The 22117-nt window shown below is 37.6% G+C and overlaps 2 protein-coding genes across 3 annotated transcripts in view; one reads left to right on the forward strand and one right to left on the reverse strand.

Annotated features, from left to right (window-relative positions):
• Nucleotides 1-22117, forward strand: part of LOC119548405 (fibroblast growth factor receptor homolog 2) — a 46895-nt gene that overhangs the window by 5652 nt on the left and 19126 nt on the right. The window lies entirely within an intron of this gene.
• LOC119548406 lies at nt 15649-21680 on the reverse strand. The gene is made up of 3 exons (XM_037855644.1): nt 21580-21680; nt 16067-16228; nt 15649-16012 (listed from the first exon to the last, which is right to left on the reverse strand). Exons 2-3 carry the CDS (start codon nt 16133-16135, stop codon nt 15719-15721), a joined length of 363 nt encoding a protein of 120 aa, XP_037711572.1. The 5' UTR covers nt 16136-16228; nt 21580-21680; the 3' UTR covers nt 15649-15718.

Raw genomic sequence — 22117 nt, forward strand, 5'->3', positions numbered from 1 at the left:
AGTGGTCTTACAGAGAATCATTTTAAGGAGCATCATTATGGCAACTCATTGTTTTCTTTTTTAAAAAGCCAGTTTTCATTGAAAGCCCAAGTAATGCCTGCAATTATTTTAATACATTGTTATTAAATTAATGACTTTCCTTTTAATTCCTTTTCATTTTAAGTGGAATTGATTTTATGTAATTTCATTCGACTCTTTAAAATTAGGCAGAGAACTACGTTAATCGTTAAGGAAATTACTTCTTGAGGAACACTCACAACAGGATTGTTGTTTAATAATCACAAAATTCATTGTAAGGTAAAGGCAATAACAAGCTTACATACATATCCATACAAGAAAGGAATTTTATTTCCTATCCTATTTTCCACTTTGGTTGGGCCCTACATTTTTCCATTGTCGTTTGTGTGTTGTCCTGCAAACCCCTGGCTATTACGGCGAGGATATAAGGAAACCATATAAATACAAGCTCATAAAAATCATGGCTGCATGTCCTTTGTGTTGAAATGTGGCTTATGGGCCTGCCTTTTCAGTTGTATGTCCCAGTTTTGTAGGTCAGGCCAGATGATTTTAATATTTATTTACCAATAGAGCTTGAAGTCTTTACAAGGTCTTTTATTTATAAAATATATATAATTAATTGAGAATATAAATACCTTATCTTAATGACAAATTTTTCCTTTTCGTTTTGTTTATTATAAAAATCATTTAAAAATATATCAAAGATTTTACCAATTTTTAAATGATACGACTAGGACATTTTTAAATATCAGCGATTTTAAAGTGTTCTCCGAATACACATGGCATCTAATTTCTAGCCACAATCCCCGAATAATCGAATATGCCAAGCACGTTGGCTGAAATGCAATCTAATTTAAATGACTTAACGGAGAGCAGAAATGGACACACAAAAACAAACGGATGCCATGTTCCTGGGTCAGGAATAAATGAGAGTTGCACATGTGGCAGATGCCGAAATAATGCTCCTGCTCCTCCTGCAGTCAGGATGCAGATAAGCAAGATGTGCTCATGCTGGTAACCCCATGTTCGCAACTGAATTGGGAAAATCGTTTATCAGGGGTACGAGGTATTTATTTGCGATTATTTTGTATATGTTTTTGATAATACATGTTATCGAACATTAAAAAACATTTAAATGATATGATATAGATATGATATATGAATTTTAAATATTACCAATATTTCTTATTTATTCAAGATTTTCATGGAAGCTTTTAGTCCATTTAAATATGTAAACAATTATTTTGTTTATGTTTTTGATGAGAAATGTTATCAAACATTATATATAGTTTATATTTAATATGGATATTTTGTATTACCAATATTCTTTACTTTTTAAAGCTTTTCATGGAAGTATTCATTCCATTTAAATATGTAAACAGTTATAATATTAAAACGCAGCAGAAATGGTGAGGCAAATATTTCCTGACGAAATTATGTTAATATATGTATTCAATACAAATTGTTTTTTTAATGAGGATTTTAATCAGGTCACCATAAAGTCATTCGGATACACATTTGCTGAATACCGATGAACTGTTATTCGAGTGGCGGGCTAAAAAACCAATTTCGGTACATGTGTAAATAATGATTTTGTGCTGAGGTCGGTGGAGTGAGTGGTATTCGTTCAACCGAAATAATCGTTCCACATAAATTTCTCCTCGAAAAAATATTAGCTTTGGGTGCCGTTCACCTAAAGCATGTCTAAAACAAAAAACCCACAGTCTTTATTTGTTGTGGGTATTGCTATTTCTTATCGTAATGGATACACTGATATATTTGTGAGTATAGCGATAAAATAATTCGGATGTTATATAAATATTATAGAGAATTTTTATTAATAATCTTTAAGTTAAATTTCTTTTATATGTACTTTCTGCGTTTAAAAAATTTTAAATAACTAAAAAATCAAAAAACATTCACAACTTTAAAGACCAGAATGCGGGGAAGGACATTTTACCACCGGTTTCAAAGTACGAATAAAATGGTTTGGGCTTTCAATTTCTTATTGGTGTGGCGAAATCTGTAACAAATCTTTTCTACTGTGAAAACATTACCCTTACGAGGCATAAAAGTTGACATATGTAACAGGCGCCGCACACATAGCTCCCACATACAAATCTACAATGCAAAGGTCTGTATTGCTTGCGACAATAAGCCAAAAAAGAAACATGAAATCAAAAACCAAGGCACACATACATGGGGCATACATTTCCGGGGGTTTTGGGCGGAGGTTGGGGCGAAAGGCCCCTAGTCGCATGCTCCTAAAGCCGTTCTGTTAGATTTATTTCCGCTTTTCTCACTTTTGTTGCAACTTTTTTGTTTAGTTGTTGTTTGGAGTTTTTGTTGTGTTTGGTAAGATTGGTTTATGTTTGCGGGTGGCTCTGGTATTAGTTTAGTGTTATGCATACCGACTGAGGGCGGTGGCATACAGCAGTTAAAAGGTCGGTTTTTGTTGGCATTAATTTATGAAGTTTTATTTTAATATTGGATTTTTACTAAAGCCGAAAGAGAACTATAAATGTGGTAGAGCAATAAAAGAACCAAAATTAGTTCATTTTCCATTATTCGTATTTATAAAGCTAGAATATTAATTGGAACAAATTCTCCAGACCAGAAATAACATTGGTCTTCTAACATTTTTTTGAAAACCAAAACTTTGTAGTTAAAACTGTAGAGAAAGTTGTTATTACGCCGCACTGCTGGACAAACTCCGACATACCCGCAAAAACAAATAAGTAGATACAATTTACCCTATCAGAGCATTTTATACAAAGTACTTCGACGTGGAACTAGCATTGCAACAAATGATGCTGGGCTTTAAACTAGAAGGGCAGAGTGCAAAAGACATGAGAACAGGCGAGCTGACACTTAACGATACGAAAATAAGTCCACACATGCAAGCAATTGAACAGTAAGACCTCGATAAATAACATGGGAGACCACCTATCAGTGACTAACATAAGCAAACTTTGATTTTGTTGATAAGTCAGTGTCTTAAAATCATTAATTAATTTTCATACAAAGTATTGATGAAATTAACATGGGCATGCCCCAGGCTGTCATGTCATGCATGACAAATTCATAATCTGTTAGTCGACATGTCATCGATCAAACTGGGTTGTATCATTAACATTTTATCGACTTGTTATCGAACGAAAATCATTTTTTTTCGAAGAGATAAAATTAGATAGAGGGAGAGTCGTTGACACGGTTGTCAAATGGGATCTTCGGTTTGGCCAAAGTCAGGTCGTCACATTGACTGTCACGTTGATGTCATTGGTGACATGTGGAACCGCAGGGAAGTTTATAAGATTAGTTGGTAAGTTGCAATTAAACAGTAATTATTCGGTGGTTTAAAAACAAATAAATTATGAGTTCAATCCAAGTACATAATTATTTTCTCAATGTGCAGCATCTTATATTTCTTGTGGTCACTTTCAGCAAAAATCAATACATACATAGGTACTTTTTGTCGAAATAGATATATATTTTTAACAAATAAACTGAAAAAATGGAAAAAGAAAGCATTTCTGGAAGATATACTATGTTGCAAAGGTGGCAAGATACTGATTTCCGAGAATGATCAGACCCAGGACAGCCATAAAGCCGAAGAAATTAATTAAAGTAAAGTGTAGTAGCTGCGAGTGCCCACTGTTTCCGAAGTTCTTGGAACTAGCAGTAACCTTTTGTCGGACCCATCTCCACACTCCCGATGGTTGCCGGCTGATAAGTAAGTCCTGGCGCCTGGAGGGTGGGGAGTTGGGAAGTTGGGGCATGTGGGGCGAGAATCGCGAGGAGCCCCAGGCGGGGCATAGAGGAAAAGCTGCAGCAACAACAATTTCGCTAAATTACAAACAATGCTTATTTGTTGTTTATCTGTGTAAAGCATCTCTGTGACACTTTCAGGCCACGGCAGACTTGCCAGGAGAGACTGCCACTGGTACTGGTACTGGTACTGCTAACCAGTCCCTGGGAAATGAAGGGGAACCCCCTCGCTCGTAATTGAGTTGATAAAGCTTCGGTGCGGCGCCACTCGCACTGTTTGTATAATTTGTGTAATGCATGCAAAGTTAATTACCTCGGGGAGCTTGGTAATTAGAATTGTGATTGAACGCGCCTCGCAGTGCCGTTGACATCCCTCTACATGCATACGGTTCCCATACCCCCGCCTTTGCTCTAAATCAACACCATAAATTGTCCTTGACAAGCCATTGCCCGTCTCCATCTATCGGTTATGTACAATGTACATCTGTCTGACTCACCTGATTGTTCTCGTCTCATTTGGCGTATTTTTGAAAAGTTGTCGCTGTCAAGTTGGCAGACGTTTTCAATTAGCGCAACCAGAAAGTTTGCCATGTACTTGACAGTGTGTTATCGCCACCGAATAATTGCCATTATTTTTGGTTCACTTTTCAGGTGATTTTCGGCCAAATAAATTCCATTTAAAGCACTTCAAACTTTGCAGACACAAGGCTATAACCAATCGATACGAATTCTTAGGAAAGTACTCACACATTCATTCAATATTTGTTTATTAGTTTAATTAACTTACAATTACCGTTTTGAGACTACACATTCGTTTATCCAATTAAAATATTTACTGCCTTTTATTTACCATAACTGAAAGAAGGTATATTTGCCTTCTCTTTTATGAATAAATGGGCTGAAGTAATATTAAAACCGGATGGCAATCGATTTTCTAACTTTCCCAATAACGAAAAGTGCAATCATTTTGCAGTTTCTAAGCAATTTAAAAGATAAAGTTTTATGTATGTTGCCACTGTCAACTTTTCAAACTGCAAGTCGACGACAACATTTTTACAAAGAAATTCAATAGAAAATCGAAACTATTTGCAACTTAAGTGCTTAAAGAGCGTTGATTTTTCACAATATTAGTTCTTTATACATATTTACTAAATTTATTTAAATTTTTTTTTCCTTTGAAAGATATCTTAGCTAACTAAATAGCTCAAGAAAGGGTTGTATAATTGTGCTTCTTAGTCACATTTTTGTTAAAGTTTTTCGATTCGACTTCGTGCCTGTCGGAAGTTGCCAATTTCTTGAGTTCCTTCTGACGTCTTCAACAGTTTTGTGCCAAAACACGGCAACTTTTCTTTAAGGCAATCAATTAAAAGTTATTTTTGGTTACTGTGTTGGTTTTTGAGATTGGACGTTTTGGCAAGTGAATTGACGTCTGACAAACGGAGGAAATGGTTTTAAAATTGGACATAAAAGAGTCGAAGAATTGTTTAAAGCATGAAATACTATGGATTATCATTTATCATTGTATCACATTTCATTTTTAGTAATTTTAAAGAAATGGTACTTGCACTATTGAATGAGATACAGGTGCTGTTTCTTCTTAAATACATACACAATGAGAAAGGGGCAGAAGGGTCTTTAGAAAGCTTTCCAACAAGTAGCTTTTTAACTGAGAAATCCTGCTTTGAATATATATACTTCTCTTATATTCCGCAAATCGTTTTTGATATGTTACAACTGCTACTTTTCTGTGGAAATTCTTCTTACCTTCCCACAAAGCAGAGGGAAAAACTTTTAGCATTTTGTATTTTGCTTTATTTTGAGTAAGTAGTGTCGGTAAACTACTGAGAAGCGCCCCCCTCTTCCTCGAATACCTAGTTTTCCCATAGTAAGTGTTGCAAGCGTCAAAGGCGTCTAAGCACTCAATGTAATTGAGCAACACTTAAGCAATATGCGCCTCATTAGTTGCCTTGCAAAACAAACAACCGAGGGAAAGTGGAAACCGGGCTTATATGACAGCACACACAAGCAGACACTCCACGGAAAATGGAGGAGAGAACTTCACACCAGAATGATTTCCTTTGGCGTCAGCCGGAACTGAGAAAAGCTGCGGGAAATTCGAGGAGGGAGCTGGTTAACTGGGCGCCAGCCACATCCTCAAGTTTAGATATCCATATGTTCTACCCACAGATGTATGGCTACGTGCCTTCCTCATCTCTGCCGTTCAAGAGTCTCAAGTTTTGTTACGTGCCTTGCTTAATTTCGAGTTTATGCTCTTCAGGTCTCGATTACATGGGATCTGAGGAATGCATCGAAACTTTGCCCACAGCCTCTATTTCGCTTGTTTTGCCATTTATTAGCTGCAACAAGTTGGACGAGCAAAGAAAAATAATGAGAGACTGCCAGACAACTTCCGCTCATCATTTTCCGTATTGTCAGTGAATGTGTCTTCAAAACACTGTCTTCTCATTCGACAATTTGTGCTCTTGGTTTACACATGATACTTTTCAAATGAATAACTACTTTTGTTTCAAGTTTTATTACAGTTTGGTAAGTTTACACTGTCATAAAGGACTTTAAATAGAGATTTACCGCGCCGTAACTGAAAATAGTATGGTAAAAACTTATTACGTTCAAACTCAGAACAGAATAGTAAAATATATGCTTGAGATGTGTTTTAGTGTATATGTTTTAAACTATATAAGCTCTTGCAAATGAGCTTCAAATACTCATGTATATTTCTTGTTGGACTCTTTTAATTTAAAACAAGAAAGTTGGTAGACCACTACTAACATTTTTGTGTTTATTCTGGAACTATAAAAACTAAAACTGGTTTTCTCAACACTTAAAATTTGACAGGAAACTATTTGCTTAGCACTTTTCGAGCTTGTCAAAACTTTACAGCCATTTTTTTGTTGGTTTTCGCTAGCTTTCCTTCTGTAATTTTTACAATCGCGAACTATCTGGAGAGTTCATCTTTGTTTTTTGTTAAAATTAAATGGGTAATTATGGTCTAGACGAAGGGAAACTTTAATTTGATTTCAAACGGAGAAACCGTACAGTTTAAAAGGTGCATATCCGCAACAAGGTCTACAATTTCACAATTTATTGTCAGATGCAATTTCGCAAAATGGCCACGTTTTAAAAGTCGTGTATTTTCCAATCAGGCTAATCAGGTTGGACGATTTCAGATATCCACTACGTCAAGCATAATTAAATGCAAATTACCGTTGAAATGTTAGGGGTCTGTTTGCTGCGAACATATCCTACGGTTGTGGGCCCATTTGGGTCCTGACAAGGCCCAGAGAATTCGGCAACATACTGGTTTGCAGCTCAAATACAGTGCAGCTCAAACACAGTAATTTTCCGAGGGCCCTGTCCGCGAGGCTGGATTAGTGGATGGAATTTTAAACACTGTTCGCCTGCAATTTTCATAAGCATCGCCATGGAATTTTTGGGCGAAAGCTGTCAGAATTTGTGAAATTCAGAGGAACGGCCACATATTCGCTGCAGGACAAGAGTGGAAAGTTTGCGATAAATAGTGAAAGAGCTAGAGGTATTTCATTGGATGCTAAATGACTACACACTGAGAAACAAGGCCATATATAATTTAATCGGTTGTTTTTATATTTCATCAAACGAAGTAAAATTTTAAGTATAATGCTCTTTGACTTGGGACACTTTATACTGTTTATAAATAGATAGATAGACTGATAAGAATATTTTTTACGGGAACTTTTATATTTGGAGAAGAGGCAAGTTTTTCGAAAGTACGTCTAGGATTGGTATATTCCAGGTATATCCTTAAAAATGTAATATTGTTTAGGATTTCAATAGAAACAAATTTCAATGTCGATTTTTTATAACGACGAAGATATTTAAATGTTTTGAAGGTTGTGGCTATTTTGAATTTTTGACAATAATGCGAGTATTCAAAACTATTATCCCCAAAAATGAGCACCGAAATATTTAAAAGAAAGTGCAGTTAATAAAATATATATTCTTTGGATGTAGCTATGCTGAAAATAGCGTTTTTCTGGAAACGTTGTATTAAATAATTTTTAAAATGTACGTTTTTGGGTAAAATCAGCCGCACTCGACACTAAGAATTTTAAAAAAGGAACTCAAAACTTTTCTATCAGATTCTGCTGCGCCAGAAGTGTTTGCAACCGTCGAATTTGTTCTATATTTCGCAGGCGAACGGGTATTTTGGGGTAATGTAGAGCCCTTATCTGAGGTATACTGAGCTGCGTCTGAATGCCAATACTGCGTAATTTCGTTGGACCCAAGTGAGAGTGGCAGAAGTTCAAGGTGCTTTGAAATAATTGACTACCTCCATTTCTGTCGCCACCACATTTGCTATCGAAGAGACTCGCGATGGTTTGCTTGTCGCAGGTCATCCTCTTGACGGAGAAGTACTGTTCGGTGAACATGAGCTCGTACTTGAGCAGGTTTTCGTATTTCTTCAGCAAGTCCACCTCTGACTCCGAAACTCCTATCACACCGAGATGTTCTTGGGTCTTCTTCTCAAAGCAGTGGACCTTGCGCGTTGCACAGCGGTTTCCGTGTGTTACCAAGAGGAGCAACTGTCTCAGGTCTGCCCTTCTTGTTGCCTCCTGGATGATCTCCTCTAGAACACCCATAGAGCAGCCTCCAGTGACGTAGCGCCCGTAACGCGGCTTAATGGCTCGCATGGAAACGCCCATAAGTGGGTCATAGGTCTTCACCCAACGACCCTTTGCAAGGGTCACTTTGCTGCCCCGTTTCCGGTCCACCGGAAGATGCGGCCCGGAGGCACGTCTAAACGCCTTTGTATCACTCATCCTCACAACAATTTTGACTGCCAAACAAAAGTTCCAAATTGATTAGTGACACTTTTCTAAATGCCAGAGTCGTGAATTTAAAGAATTACTTCTTTGATCTTAAAATCATATTCAACGCATTGCAATCGCATAAGAAGCTAATTCCTAAGCTAAACAAGAATCAATAACTATAAATACAATTATAATCAGCTAAGAGCAAAAGAATTTTCATCGTAAAAACAGGTTAAAACAAAAAAGCAAGTCTGGAACTAAGCTCTTTGTGGAAATTTAATGAGTCAGCAAAGGCTTTGAGCTGGAAATAGAAAAACAAAATAAACAAATATTTTATAATCCGACAATAAGCAATCGACTGCCCGGTATCGACCAACTGTTTGTATAAAAGCTGCTCTTTCAATTCATTTGACCACATTTGCTGCCGTTTAGTCGCCATGAATCGTTCGTCTGAAATGTTTCTGGAATACATAGAACATTTAATATCCGTTGACAAGCCGTCTGGTGGACTTGTTTCTCGATCGCCAGGCATGAAATCCATTCGAACTTGGTTAAGTGACATCCATGATACGCACCCAAGAAAACCCGTGAAAAATTCCGCTAAGATAAAGACTCGAGTCTGGAACTGGAGGCAAACAAGGATTTGTAGAGCGTTTGGAGATAACAAAGTGAAAAAGATGGAAGCTATTCGGCTTTAATTATCATTTAAATAGCTTAATATATATAAATTGCAACATATAGTATCCTTAATAATCTATAGAGGCAAACAAAGATTTGTACAGCGCTTGGAGATATTAAAGTGAAAAAGATGAAAGTGATGCGGTCCTAATTATCACAAAAACTAATGAGGGATATGTAAATTTCCTTTCGTACTAAAGCTATAATATGTGTAGTTAATAGGTTTTATCCTTGTATCTATATCTCTGAAATAAAATATTAGAAAAGGTATATTTGGATGCTCATGCAGACAAGCATTATCTGTGAATTATTTTCAACAAGTTGGCCTCTGTAAAAAAGCACTTATATTTTTTATGATTTAATGAGGGCAATGCCTTAAAGCCCCATAATGGAAAGCGTAAATTAAAGCAATAATTTTCATAATTTGCAATCCAAGAATTACACAACAATATCATTTTTATGCCGCCATCTGCTTCGTTTAGGCTAATGAAGCGTTCCGAGGAACCTAGCATTTGGTCGTCCATTAGCCAATTAAATAAATTAAAATAATATTCACTGCCTTGGGCGAAGGATGGGCACCAAGGGCCAACTCTACAAACAGGAGTGTATAATGAAAACATATTGCTTGAAAGGAGGGGCGCAATAACTTCATTAGTTCACTGGACCGAGGAGCTGGGTGCACGCGATATATCAGATCCGGAAAAGGACAAGGATCCCCACGGTTCTCCCGAGAAATTAATCAATAAATCGCCAGCTACAAGCACCAATAAACGGATAACACACCAGAAAAAACCAGCAGGGAAGTCGACGTCAAAGGAAAGTGCTAAAAAAGAAAGGAATTCGGTGGGACGTGGCAGGAGGAAGCAGATCAAGGACCATGGAGGAAACCATCATGATTTATTTACTTTTGAATGTCTTTCAAGACAGACTCTTGACCCCCACTTGTGGTTCGAATGGAGGCCTCCCTACACATTTCTCGAGTATTTTATTGGCTACGTGCAACTGCGCAAACAAATTTACATGACACTGAACTGAAAGGTGCTTACCTGCCACTCCGTTCCGTTCCGTTCCTTAAACGCCCCCAAAAACACTTTGGACCCCTCAAACATTATTGAAAGATTGATGAAAGTTCGCCGCCGAGCGGTTTTGGCTTTCTCGTTTTCTAACTATCAAGTGAGCAGCCCAAAAGAAAAATTCCCGTCAAGATAAATGACTTGAGTTTCTTTTTTACGTACATTATATTTATACGCATGTCCCTATGTATTTGACTATGTGTATCTGCGGAAAATTATTGCTGTGGGTGAACGCTTATAATGAATAATGAACGATTTTCCGCCCTTTTTCCTGGAGTTTTATTGTGGCCAAACAATAAAATGCTTCGACCATTCAGCAAATTTGTTTGTGGCCTGACCAAGGAGGCCAGATATGGTCAAAATTCTGCTTTTGTGGGGAAAAGCGTTGATTTGGCTTCACACTTTGATTTGATTTCCAACTTCGGGGTCCGCGTGGGTTTGTATATTAATGGCTTTTATAATGCCAAGCCGACGTATGTGTATTTGCGTACATACTAGCATAACATATATACTTTTGACCATCTTTGTGGGTGTTTCCTGGGGCCAATTTAACCGTCAGCAGCTCGCCCCCATTTGTCTGCCTTTCGGTCGATTTGCCGGAGGCTCGTTTGATTGAACGCTGCTCATAATTGATACATTCGGAATAAATCTGGTTGACCCATATTTTCTTGGGATATGTTGCCGGCCTTTGCTGACGATGCGGTAATGAAATCGGGTTGCCCTTAAAAATGCTTTTCCTTGATTGATCTGAGCCATTGAAAAAGTCGATCTGGCCCTATTCTATAAATATTTTTAATCAAAGAGCTTACAGTGTCAGAGAAATGTGTAAAAACTATATGCGTTGATGGGGAGTGGAATATATGAATTTAAGTTGTCCGCAATACCAGTGTTCAAACTCTTTTTAATAAAACTGTGGTTTTATTCGCATATTTTAAAGATATTTATGAGCTTTGAGCAAAAACCAGGCGACCTTTCCGCACACATGACGTCCAGGCGACTTCCGTTTCCGCTCTGGCTGCGACATGGGAAAACTTTTAGCATTTATCGTATGAATTTCTGAAGCCATTTCTATGGGGTCGTTTTCCATAAAAAATAAATTCAAATGCCTGCGCAGTTCTTTTGTTTTACTTAACCCTTTCCCTTTCCCTAAACTGTCACCCCACCATTGGAATGCATTTGGCAGAGAAAGTTTTGCGCCTCCGTATAGATTTCTTGGCACTTCATCTTAAATTTGTTTAGCTTGTAATCCTTCGATTTCCATTTCCCCCAATGAAAAATGTATTTAAACCGAATGCACCGCTGGCAGTTGAGCAAACCGAGCCACCTCAGCCCACAACAATTACACTTTCAACTGCAGAACGGCAGACTTTTCAGTTCTGACATTTTAAGTAGGCATTGCCATGAAAGGGATATGGAGTGCTGAGGAAGGAGGGCCGCCTGGAACAGAGCTTCTGTTGTTTGTTTTGTGATTTCCGCTGCCACAGTCGTTGGCCCCACAATTATGATCACACACAGTTGCTTAGTGCTCGTATTCCCATTACCGGATTCCCCTTGTCGTCCTCCAGTTCCTGCTGAAATAGAAATAGAGCCATGCGATGACTTCTCCTCCCCGACATAATAGGCGAGCTCAGCACAGTGCGGCTAAAAAGTATGCGAGCACTCACAGGCTCTGGCTTTGTGCTCATGTTTGCGTTCATGGCTGGGTAATTGCGGCGACGCCTTTTGGTAGCTCGATTGTGACATTTTGCAAACAGACCGGCTGAGCACACTGCCAAATCCGAATAATCACTTAAGATCTGCAAAGGTTTTAGCACAGAGTGGGGAAAATAAGCTTGAAATTGGTAGACTGCTCCCAAGTGTCAGTTATTTAAAATAAGTCAATTAGATTTTGGTGATGGTGCTCATTTAAATTGTATATCTACATTTATTAGCGACAGATTTCTTATTATTTATTAAATAACATATGTTCATTGTACACCAGCATTAATTTATGCTTTGCAAATCCTGCTGTTTTTTCTTACAAATTATTAAAAAATAAATTAGAAATAAATTAGTACAAATTTAAAGAAAAGGTTTTATCACTTAGAAACTTTGTTACCATTTTTTTTATATTTTTTTTTTTTAATTTAAATTCATAAAGTAAAATCCCAAAGACTTTTAAGCAGCCCAACAAATCTTCACTCCATCAAATTGCCCCTCTTTTCGTTCTGTCACTGCCAGATGCCCTTTTAGCTGGCTGTTTCCCCACTTAAGTACAGTAAGTAAACGGATGTTGACTCGCCTTTTGTGTTTTTTATGTAGCCGGCCTGGTGCAATTGTCGTTTTTTGTTTTGTTTATATTGTTAATTGTTGGCGCGTGCTTTCTATTCATTTGTAATGCGGCTTAAAGTAATAAAATAATTAAATAATTATTTTTTTCCACTGCTCGCCTTGGGGCTAATTTTAAATGTATGATTTAGGGGCTTTGTTCACGCGGCCTTCCCCATGAAATGTATTTATTTAAGTACACCAGAACACACACGTCCTGCCATTCCTCAAAGAACCTCTGCTGCGACTTTTGGACAGTTTTATGGCTGGCATCATTCCGTCTTTTGAGCTCTTTGCTGCCAACTCACCCCTTATGTTCGCCTGGTGACTTATTGGCGTAAAAGTTTTAGAGCCGTTTGGCCAACAGTTGAGGCCGAAGGCCAATAGTCAGCACCAGAGCTTCAGATCGTATTCTGTATTGCACCCAAATGTATGCCATTAAATATTTTACAGTCGTGCAACTGCGACGCGTCCAGATTTTCACAGAACAGATACAGGAAACCCCTTTTTTGTCTCTTGACTTTGCTTTTTAATGGAGAGTTATGTGTATTGGATTGTTTTGCTGACGAAATGCACAAATAATGGTTTCGGTTCCACTAGGATAACTTTAAGAACAATTTAAAGTTAGGTAGCATTTCAAAATAATAATAAATAAACTTAGAAATATCTTTTGTGTTATAATTAACAAAAAAACACGCTTTATACGAACTGCTATTAAAACTCAACTGAAGAATTCGCGGCTGTGTTTTTTTGTTTATTCTTAATTTTGGTTAACCCAACGGAAGTATATTGAACGTCGCAAAATATTCAAAAGAGTGTGAACTAGCTTGGAAACACATCACATTTCGATAGCACAATGAAAAAAACCAATTTATATTTTAAATGACTTGTAAATAGATCTGTTAAAACACATTATAATAAATAATAACTCTCTCTCTAGAATAGCTGCAACTTAAGAGAGATATATAAAAGTCGTTAAATTGCTGTTATCTTTCACTTTTATTATAGTCCCACGAATCAATAGCGTGCATCAAAATAAACATTTCAGAATTTTTTAAAACATATCTATCTATTTTTCTTTATAATGGACATAAAATACTGTTGTTTTCAGTCCCTGCTTGTATCCTAAATCGTAAACATTTTTCTTAAAACATAAACAAAATGTTCTTCTTTTCCTCAATGGCTTCCATTCGCCTGAAACATTCCTAAATTCAGAACTTTAAATATTTCGCATACTGCGTGTTGTTAATAAATTACCCAAATTATGGACGCGAAGCCGTCAGGCGCAGTGGCCTCCAAAGCTGGCGGCCCTTGAGTTCTGGGGAAACGGGTTGAAACCGAGCTGGATTCCCACTAGAAGGTGACAGCTGACGGAGGGGCTGAAAAGGACGAGGACGAGGACGAGGACGACGACGAGGTCGTCGAGAAGTGGCTGCCGTTGACGGTGTCGGCATCTTAATAAATTTTCATGCGCAACACTTTGACGTTATTAATACGCTGGGGCCTCGAGTGCCACGCACGCACCTAAAACCGCTAACCAAATGACGGCGAATTTGCTTAATTACACGGCTTATCCTCAGCAGACAGCCGACGAGTGCGGTTGCCACCGCCAGGGTTCGAAGGGAAAATTAATTTCGAGCGTCACAGAGACTCAGCGCTTAAGATACCGCTCTACATTTATTTGCTTAAAATTCGATCGCAATTTATGGGCTACACGAATGGAAATAGAAATGGGACAGCCTGTCTGTGCAGTTCGAGAGGTGGCTTAATTAAATAAGAGGAAATTCCTTCGGCCACAAGTTCATTGAAATGCGTAAAGCACACAAGTTTAACTAAATGGTAATGAAGTAGGGAATCTAATTTAGTGGCTAATTTCCTAGACATCTTAAGGCCGCTTCCGTCTGTCTGTCAGTTCACAGAAATTTCAATGAACCAAAAAAAAAACTCACTTTTCACCTTATCATGTTTAACTGCCAAATTACCGAAGCTTGCTAAGCCCGCATGACCTTATACACTGGGGAAAATGTTTTGGGAAGAAATATACAGCAATTTATTATTACTACAAAAATGATTAATAAAAATACCATTTTTTGTTTTATTTTTGAAATAATAAATATTATTTGCATAGATGGAAAAAAATAAAGTTATATTTCTTACAAAAAAACCTGATATATTCTTAAATCTTTAGGCAAATGATCTAATATTTGATGTTTGTTAAGTTATTTATACTGTACATTTTAATGGTAAATGGGAAGAATGCCTTTATGACCATTTGTCACATTCCAAATCTATTATCACCTGAAAGTCTTTTAAAAAATATAAAAACTAATTTCTTTCGATGTACTTCTAAATTGACTTGGCAAAGGCATTGATGAGCCCCGCCCCCCGATGTTAGCAAATAATCTTTCTGCTCCGGCATATTCTCACTGTCAACGGAATAATCAGCCAGGCGGGCTGACATGTTAAGTCACTTTGTCGTCGGGACACACATCCCGACCAACCGACCTCCAGACCTCCCGACCATCAGAACCCACTCCCATTTTCCCAGCAAATTACATGTCTCGGATTTGAATGCTTCGGTTATTTCCTTTTCTTTGGGCGGGTGTTTGTTTGTGTTTTGTCTTGTGGCATTAGTTTAAATTAATATCAGGACAAGGTATGGAAGGCAGAGCAACCCGCATGCAACCTTGCCATGGTTTTTGGGCTTCACTTATTTGGCTTTGGGTTGGCTAACGAGGCGAATGTGCGGCGATTGGAGCAATAGCCTAAATTAAAATGTTTTGCCAGATAAACATTAATTGTTGACTAAACCAGGACAATTTGTGGAGCACCTGGGGCTGAGCTGGTGGCTCAAGGAAAAGAGGAGTGCTTTAAGAAAAGCTGCCTGAAGGGTAAGTAGGTTATGAGCTGATTTAATTTGGGGATTTTCGTTTCTTTTGTTCATTTAGGTAGCTATAGATTTGCCAAATTCAGTTAAAGACAAGAAACTGATGCCAAAATATAAATGTTTATTAAAACTAACAAAAGCTTGGAACTGTGGGCTCAACAACAAGGGTCGATTTGTCAAACGTCATCGCAGACAAATTCGTCCTCTAGAAAATCGTCAAGTGAGGCGGCTGGCCCAAATCCCCTTTCGTCTCTAAGCCACTCGTCATGGTCAATACCCTTGATTTCGCACACGACCTTGAAGATTAATTCCTCCTTTTTGGTGTAATAATCGGGTGAACCGACGTTCGTGTCTAGTAGGTCGGCTTCTCGTTTGAGCTGCAGAAGTTTCTCGCGAAATATTTGGACGTCTTCATTGAGTTCTTCGGATGACTTTAGGGTGAGCGAGGACAGAAATTCCGACAGGTGGGACTGGGGGAAGTTTATGAGCCAACTTCACATATCATTAAACGGATCTGGGCTTACCACATTCGCCTGACTTCTCAGCAGATTCTCATCGTGGGCAAACTCGACCGCATATTTGAAGCTATCCATGGCGCTGATTCCAGCTTGGCAAGCGGATTCGTTGGAGGTCTGGGGCAAACTGTCTTGGCTGTCGGGGCTTCGGGCTCGTCACCATTTATTGGCCTGCAATTTGTTTACATTATGCATGGTGTGAGTCGATTTGTTCCGAAACCCCAACCCCAAGCCCAACCCCACCCACATCGCAGCCCCTTTGCCAAGGCTTCCTATCTGGGCCTGCGGATTGTTTATTTTCGTTACCACTCATCGATGTCGCCCAGTCCCCCAACTTCCTCATCAATCCCCGCTAGAAGGGTAGCGTTTTGACACATAATCAAAAGAAAAATGCACACTCAGCTGGCAAGTGTATTGCAAATCAAGTCTTTAAATTACAATTAGTTAACTAGAATGAAAGAACAAGTACTCGTGAAAACTCAGTTTTCGTAGAAATCAAGTTCTCGGAATAAAATTGTGTTGACTAAAAATAACTAGAAGACATTACAAATTCTGTTTCGACTGATATACATATATACAAAATATACAATTTAAACTTCTTTTGGTTATATTCAAGAAAAGAAAAATGTCTTCATTCTACTTTGACATTGATGTTTCATAAAAGTGATTATTCTAAGCATTTCTTAAATTAATTTATCAGCTTAAACAAACACAAGCTCTGCGCGGAAAACCTCACAACCTCTGACTGAAGATCATTACAAATTCTGTTTCGACTAATATTTATACAAAATATACAATTTAAACTTTTTTCGGTTATATTTAAGGAAAGAAAAATGTCTTCAGTCTTCTTTGACTTCAATGTTCCATAAAAATGACTATTCTCAGCATTTCTAAAATTAATTTATCAACTCCTCATTGAATTTAAACAAATACAAGCTCTGCACGTGTACGCTATAAATCAGAATGATATCGGGCCCACTCAAGAAATATGTTTATCCTGTAAAATTTTGATTTTTCGCAATGGGCGACCCAAGGAACGCCAAACAAAAGTTGGGAAAGCTACCATAAACGAGCTTTGTGCTCAAGCTGCTGCTGTAAAAAAGCAAATAAAGCAGATATAGCGCCACGTGAAATGCAAGCCAGCAAGTGTAAACAGATTCAGAAATAAAACGATAGCATCGAATGGCGCTTAGACAAATAAACAGGAATGAATATTGCGAACGCCACCGAGAAAAAATGAAACAGTAGAAGGTCGGAATCATAAAACTTCAGTTCTCTATGAAATTTTCGATTTGTTTATAAAGGTTTTTGGGTAGGCACTCAGAAAAATTCGAAAAGAGGTAGAAGCTTAAGAGAGGAGCTATAGAGATTGAAGAATCGAAGGCTGCCTGATAATTCAAATGAAATATTTGTTTATTGATTTGGGACTTAAAGATATAAATTCCTTTATAAGTTTTATTATTGAAAGCGTGTATATTCTACTTGAAGTATGTCACAAGCGATTCTCAAGTCTCACAAGTCTTATTCGACTGTATTTAAATTCCCCTAATCAAGTAATTATGTCTTTATTAGTCGCTGAAGTATAAGCTGAATTGCTGCAGTCACTCAAGTCGATGGCACACAGAATTGACGGCAACGAACTCAATAAGCTGCCACCGACGTCTTGAGTCCTTGCCTTGGAGTCCTGATGACGTGGAAAGGAAATAAAATAAATCAGGGCTCATTAGAGGCCTCGAGGTAGACACGACACAAGTTGCTTGGGCTCCCATGTGCGATTTCGCCCATTTCAGTGCACCAAAGCAGAGTCGACAGTCGATGTCAACTTAATCATCGTCAAGACAACAGATTCGGCGCCTCCAGGAGTGGAATTTCAACTCCTTTTCTGGCGATAGCACGACATATTGCCAGCTCATTACGCCCGACTGTCTGCGAGTGTGGGAGTGTCTAATGTCTAGCTTCTATCGTCTATCGTCTAATGGGTATGCCTTCTTTTGTCAGTTCCTACATATTCAGCGGCTTTGTCTCGGCCCTAATAATAGCAATATTACACAAGTAATTAGTCACGCATTTAATTATTATTTATGGGTTTTGTCACAGGGTGAGGGTTATCTTCCTGGGGGGACTCTAATTCATCCTTTTGCTCAACTACACATATGTATATCTGTGCGTGCGCCTAACAATTATTACATGTAATTATCCACTCGAATGCCTGTCCCTGAATCATCACTAAATTTATATGACACATCAGATAAAAGTTGGTAGGTCTGTTCTGGATTGGCATGCTATTAGCATACGCAAGTAAATTATGTAGGAAATCTGAATAGCTATTCCTGTAATATTGTTCATGTCTATGAGATTATAAATTCAATGGTATATTTTGGTGTAGCTGGGACTATTTTGATCTATCTTTTAATTTATGATGCAAGGGAATGAGTAATATTACAGTAATTAATTCAATTATATATATTAATCAACACAAAATTATTATGAACTCATTAGGACCAATCCAATCGAAATGTTTCTTAAATGTACGCGAGCAGCTGTCGTAGTCAATTGGGTTAAAGTTAAAGTTCAATCACGTAAATCACGTGGCCGAATCTCAAGATGTCGGCCTGGGGAAACTTTCATCGATTAAAAAGTTTCTGCCCTGCCCAAGTATTATCAGCTAACTAAAGCGAAACTTGTAGTCGACAGCTGCCGAATGGGAAATTGAGATTTGTTTGTTGCATAATAATTGGGGGCAGTGCGGCCGGCTTCAAATGCCAAGAATCGAATTCAAGAGTTGCGCCAAAAAGGCAGCCGGAAACCAAAAATAATACAGCAGATTGGCGAAGTCAAATCTCTGTTGATTGGCCCGGCACGTTTCCTTGTCAGCTGTTTATTGAGGCGTGATATAATTAGCATAACATCGACACGGATTCCGCACCAAAGGCGGTGGGAAAAAGGAAAAAAAGTGAAGGAAAAGCGGCAAAGACCAGGCTTAGACGCAATTTGCTTAATGCTAAAACTTTTAATCACTCATACGCTCCGTGGCGCCAAAGAAAAAGCCTGAGCGCCGGCAGAGGAAAAGCAAATTTTACGTCAGAGAAAAGATGGGCCGCTTTCCCCGCCCCAAAGGCAAATAGTAAACAAAGCGTTGGGCGAAATGAAATAAGTGTAAATACGACAAAAATTCACTGGCACACAAAACACATACAGAGATGCTCACTCAAATGCGTATGTATGCGCATCTGATTAAACACAAGTGTGTATGGCCATGCATGTGTGTGAGTTGGGCCCTGCTTATACGAATTTTCTCCCCAGCGAATAAGGCCCTTTGGGTCCCTTCCCCAAAAAAAAATCATCTGCCTTTGCCTTAAGCGCGAGTTTAATTCCTGCTTTGACTTCTGCAATGCCCACTAAAAACGCCAACTACAGTGGACTCAAGATTCAAAAAGATGGTTACAAGATTATAACTACTTTTAAAAAACTTTCTGCTCGGATCTCCACTAACCCTTGTGATTTGATTTTTCTTTTTTTCCTTTTTCTTTTTTTCCATATCCTATGTAAATTTTAATTTTCCTATTGCTAATATCCTAATATTTTAATTACGTATGTAATGTGTTCATTATTATTACAACATATTACAACAAAACATTAAATTTAAATGTTAACATTAACAAAAAATTATTTAAAACAATTAATACTTTAAATTATCTATTTTTAGATTACAATAAATTTAATTACATTTTTGACAGAGTTCACTGTAGGATTTCATTAAGTTTCTGAGCTTGCCAAAAGGGTATTCAATTGGGTATTTTAAGTTTGTATCCAAATGCTGCTCAGTCAAGTATATTTATATTGATTATTCAAAACGTTATAAAGTATTTATGACTTTTTCCCACGTTTTTTATTGAAAATAAATCATAAATATAGAAATTTATTACTCTTTAAGATGGTCATTACATTTTTAGATGATAAAATAAATATCATTTTTGACAGTTTGACTTTTAAGAAAAAATGGAAATTTGTGGCTTTGCCAACTTATCTTTTTCTTTTGTCAAAAACTTTTTAGAACGAAAGGGTGTTTAAAGAATCATGTCCTCAAAGTTCGACGTCTCGTCTTTTCTTGTGGTTTTTCCGTTCTTCGGATTACAATGTAAGCTGCGGCGCGTTTAAGTGCGACTGTGTGTGTCAGTGGGCTTGGATGGCGGTGAAAGAGGGTGCTGTGTGTGCTGTGTGTGCCGACCTATTTGCTTAAACACACTCTAACTGGCACTCAGCCCACTTCTCCACGCCTCCGAGCAAAGAACTGCGCCCTCGGAAAACGGCTGGCTGCGCCTTCTACTTTCTACTTTCGCCTCTCATAACACATTAGCGAAAGTGAAAGCCGCCATAATGACTGCCCCCAGTTGATTTCCATTCGCCTTTCGTGTCTGCCTCGCACTGCGAGCTCTTGTGCCCATACATTTATATTAGTTGAGCGAGACACCGAAAACGAGGAAATGCAAATTGGCGGGATTGAGAATGATGGTGGGACGTTCTGAGCCCTGAAAGGCGATTACTTGAGTTTTTTGTGCCAAAAGTTAATTATTTTGCTTAAACGAAACAACGACTCTGTAGATAAAACATAACAATCATTGGTAAATATAAAATATCTTTTTATTTATTTATTTATTTATTTAAGATGATAGTAAAGTTTACAAAACTAATACTAACATAGGGGGTGTAGTGCTAGCTACGAGGCCTTCGACTACGTATTTATTTACTTAATTTAACAATTCATTTATTTACTTAAATTAACAATTTTTTTTTAACATTTAGGTTTACATATATTTTTAATTTGGGGGATGTGAGGAGTTTCTATATGCTATGATATAATTTTTTTTTATTTTAAATGTGTAATTATTGTTTTGATGTTTTCTATTGATGGGTTTCTAAGGTACAGTATGGTGTTAATGTTTTTGAGGATATTTAGTTTTGTTTGGGCTATGGCGGGGCATGAATTGTGATCCATATTAATTGGGATATGTGTAAGGACAGAAAAATTTAAAAAGGTAAGGCTTTAGGGGAAACTATGTAAAAATGATTTTCTAAGATAACAAAATAATAAATATTTCAGGGCGAAAAAATTATATGAGCCAAATTTAAAAATTTAATAATAACCCAAGACTATGATAATTTTATGAAATTCAGTACTAACTCCATCCAGATACGGGGGGTATATCGTTGATATGTTCGCATTTTGTTTTTCGCTCTTTTTCTTTTCGAAGAAATTCAAAAATGGCTATCTCGCTTTTTCCCAGAGTAATTTAAATACCTCTATCGCTCTTTTATTTTCGTTCGACTTGAGAAAATCTTCGAGGAGATATCATTTGTTTTACAATTTGTGTAAAACCTACTATTAGGTTGATTTTAATTTTTGTAAAATTGGTTTTTGGTAATCAAAGGATTCTAACTTTAGATTAGCGAAATGTTTTTCGCTTTACTCTAAGAACTGGGACTTCTGCTTTCAAACGCAATACCTGTATACATATACTAACCAAAAGGTCCCCGTCTTTCCTTCCGGTGCCCAAAAACTTGTAAGCAAGATGGAAACACAATTTTGAAATGCCAGTCAAATATAATAGGAAATTCATGGGCAACTACTTTTGCCAGCTTTTCAACTTTGTAAATCTTATTTGCCGTGGCCTGTCAATGGCGTTCGTGTTTTTTGCTCCTATCGACATCACCATCGACATCACCATTTCCATCTCAGAGGGCAGAGAAAAACAAACTTTTATTAGTTTTTCGGCGGAACGTTAACCGTATTAAAAAGCACTCGGCAACATAAGAAAAGCCAACATTAGTGGGGCCCAGAATGGGCGACATCATAAAGCCAAGTGTGTCACACAACAACTGATAATCGGAGACACAGCAACAATAGAATGGAAATTGAAAAACTGTAGCACACTTATGCGGGCCTCCGAGTGCCTCGAACTTCTTCAAAAACGCATAAAAAATCAATGGCAAGTGCCATGTGCGCAATAAATGTCAGCTACAAACGAAAACTTCACATGTTTTTCTCGACTTCCTTTTCCA

The sequence above is a fragment of the Drosophila subpulchrella genome, chromosome 2L (assembly GCF_014743375.2).
Source record: "Drosophila subpulchrella strain 33 F10 #4 breed RU33 chromosome 2L, RU_Dsub_v1.1 Primary Assembly, whole genome shotgun sequence".
Classification (NCBI taxonomy): Eukaryota; Metazoa; Arthropoda; class Insecta; order Diptera; family Drosophilidae; genus Drosophila; species Drosophila subpulchrella.

Coding starts and splice junctions, on each gene's coding strand:
- LOC119548406 (XM_037855644.1), bottom strand. CDS start 16,135: ATGGATAGCTTCAAATATGCGGTCGAGTTTGCCCACGATGAGAATCTG. Junction 16,013..16,066: donor TGAGAAGTCAGGCGAATGTG/GTAAGCCCAGAT, acceptor AACTTCCCCCAG/TCCCACCTGTCGGAATTTCT.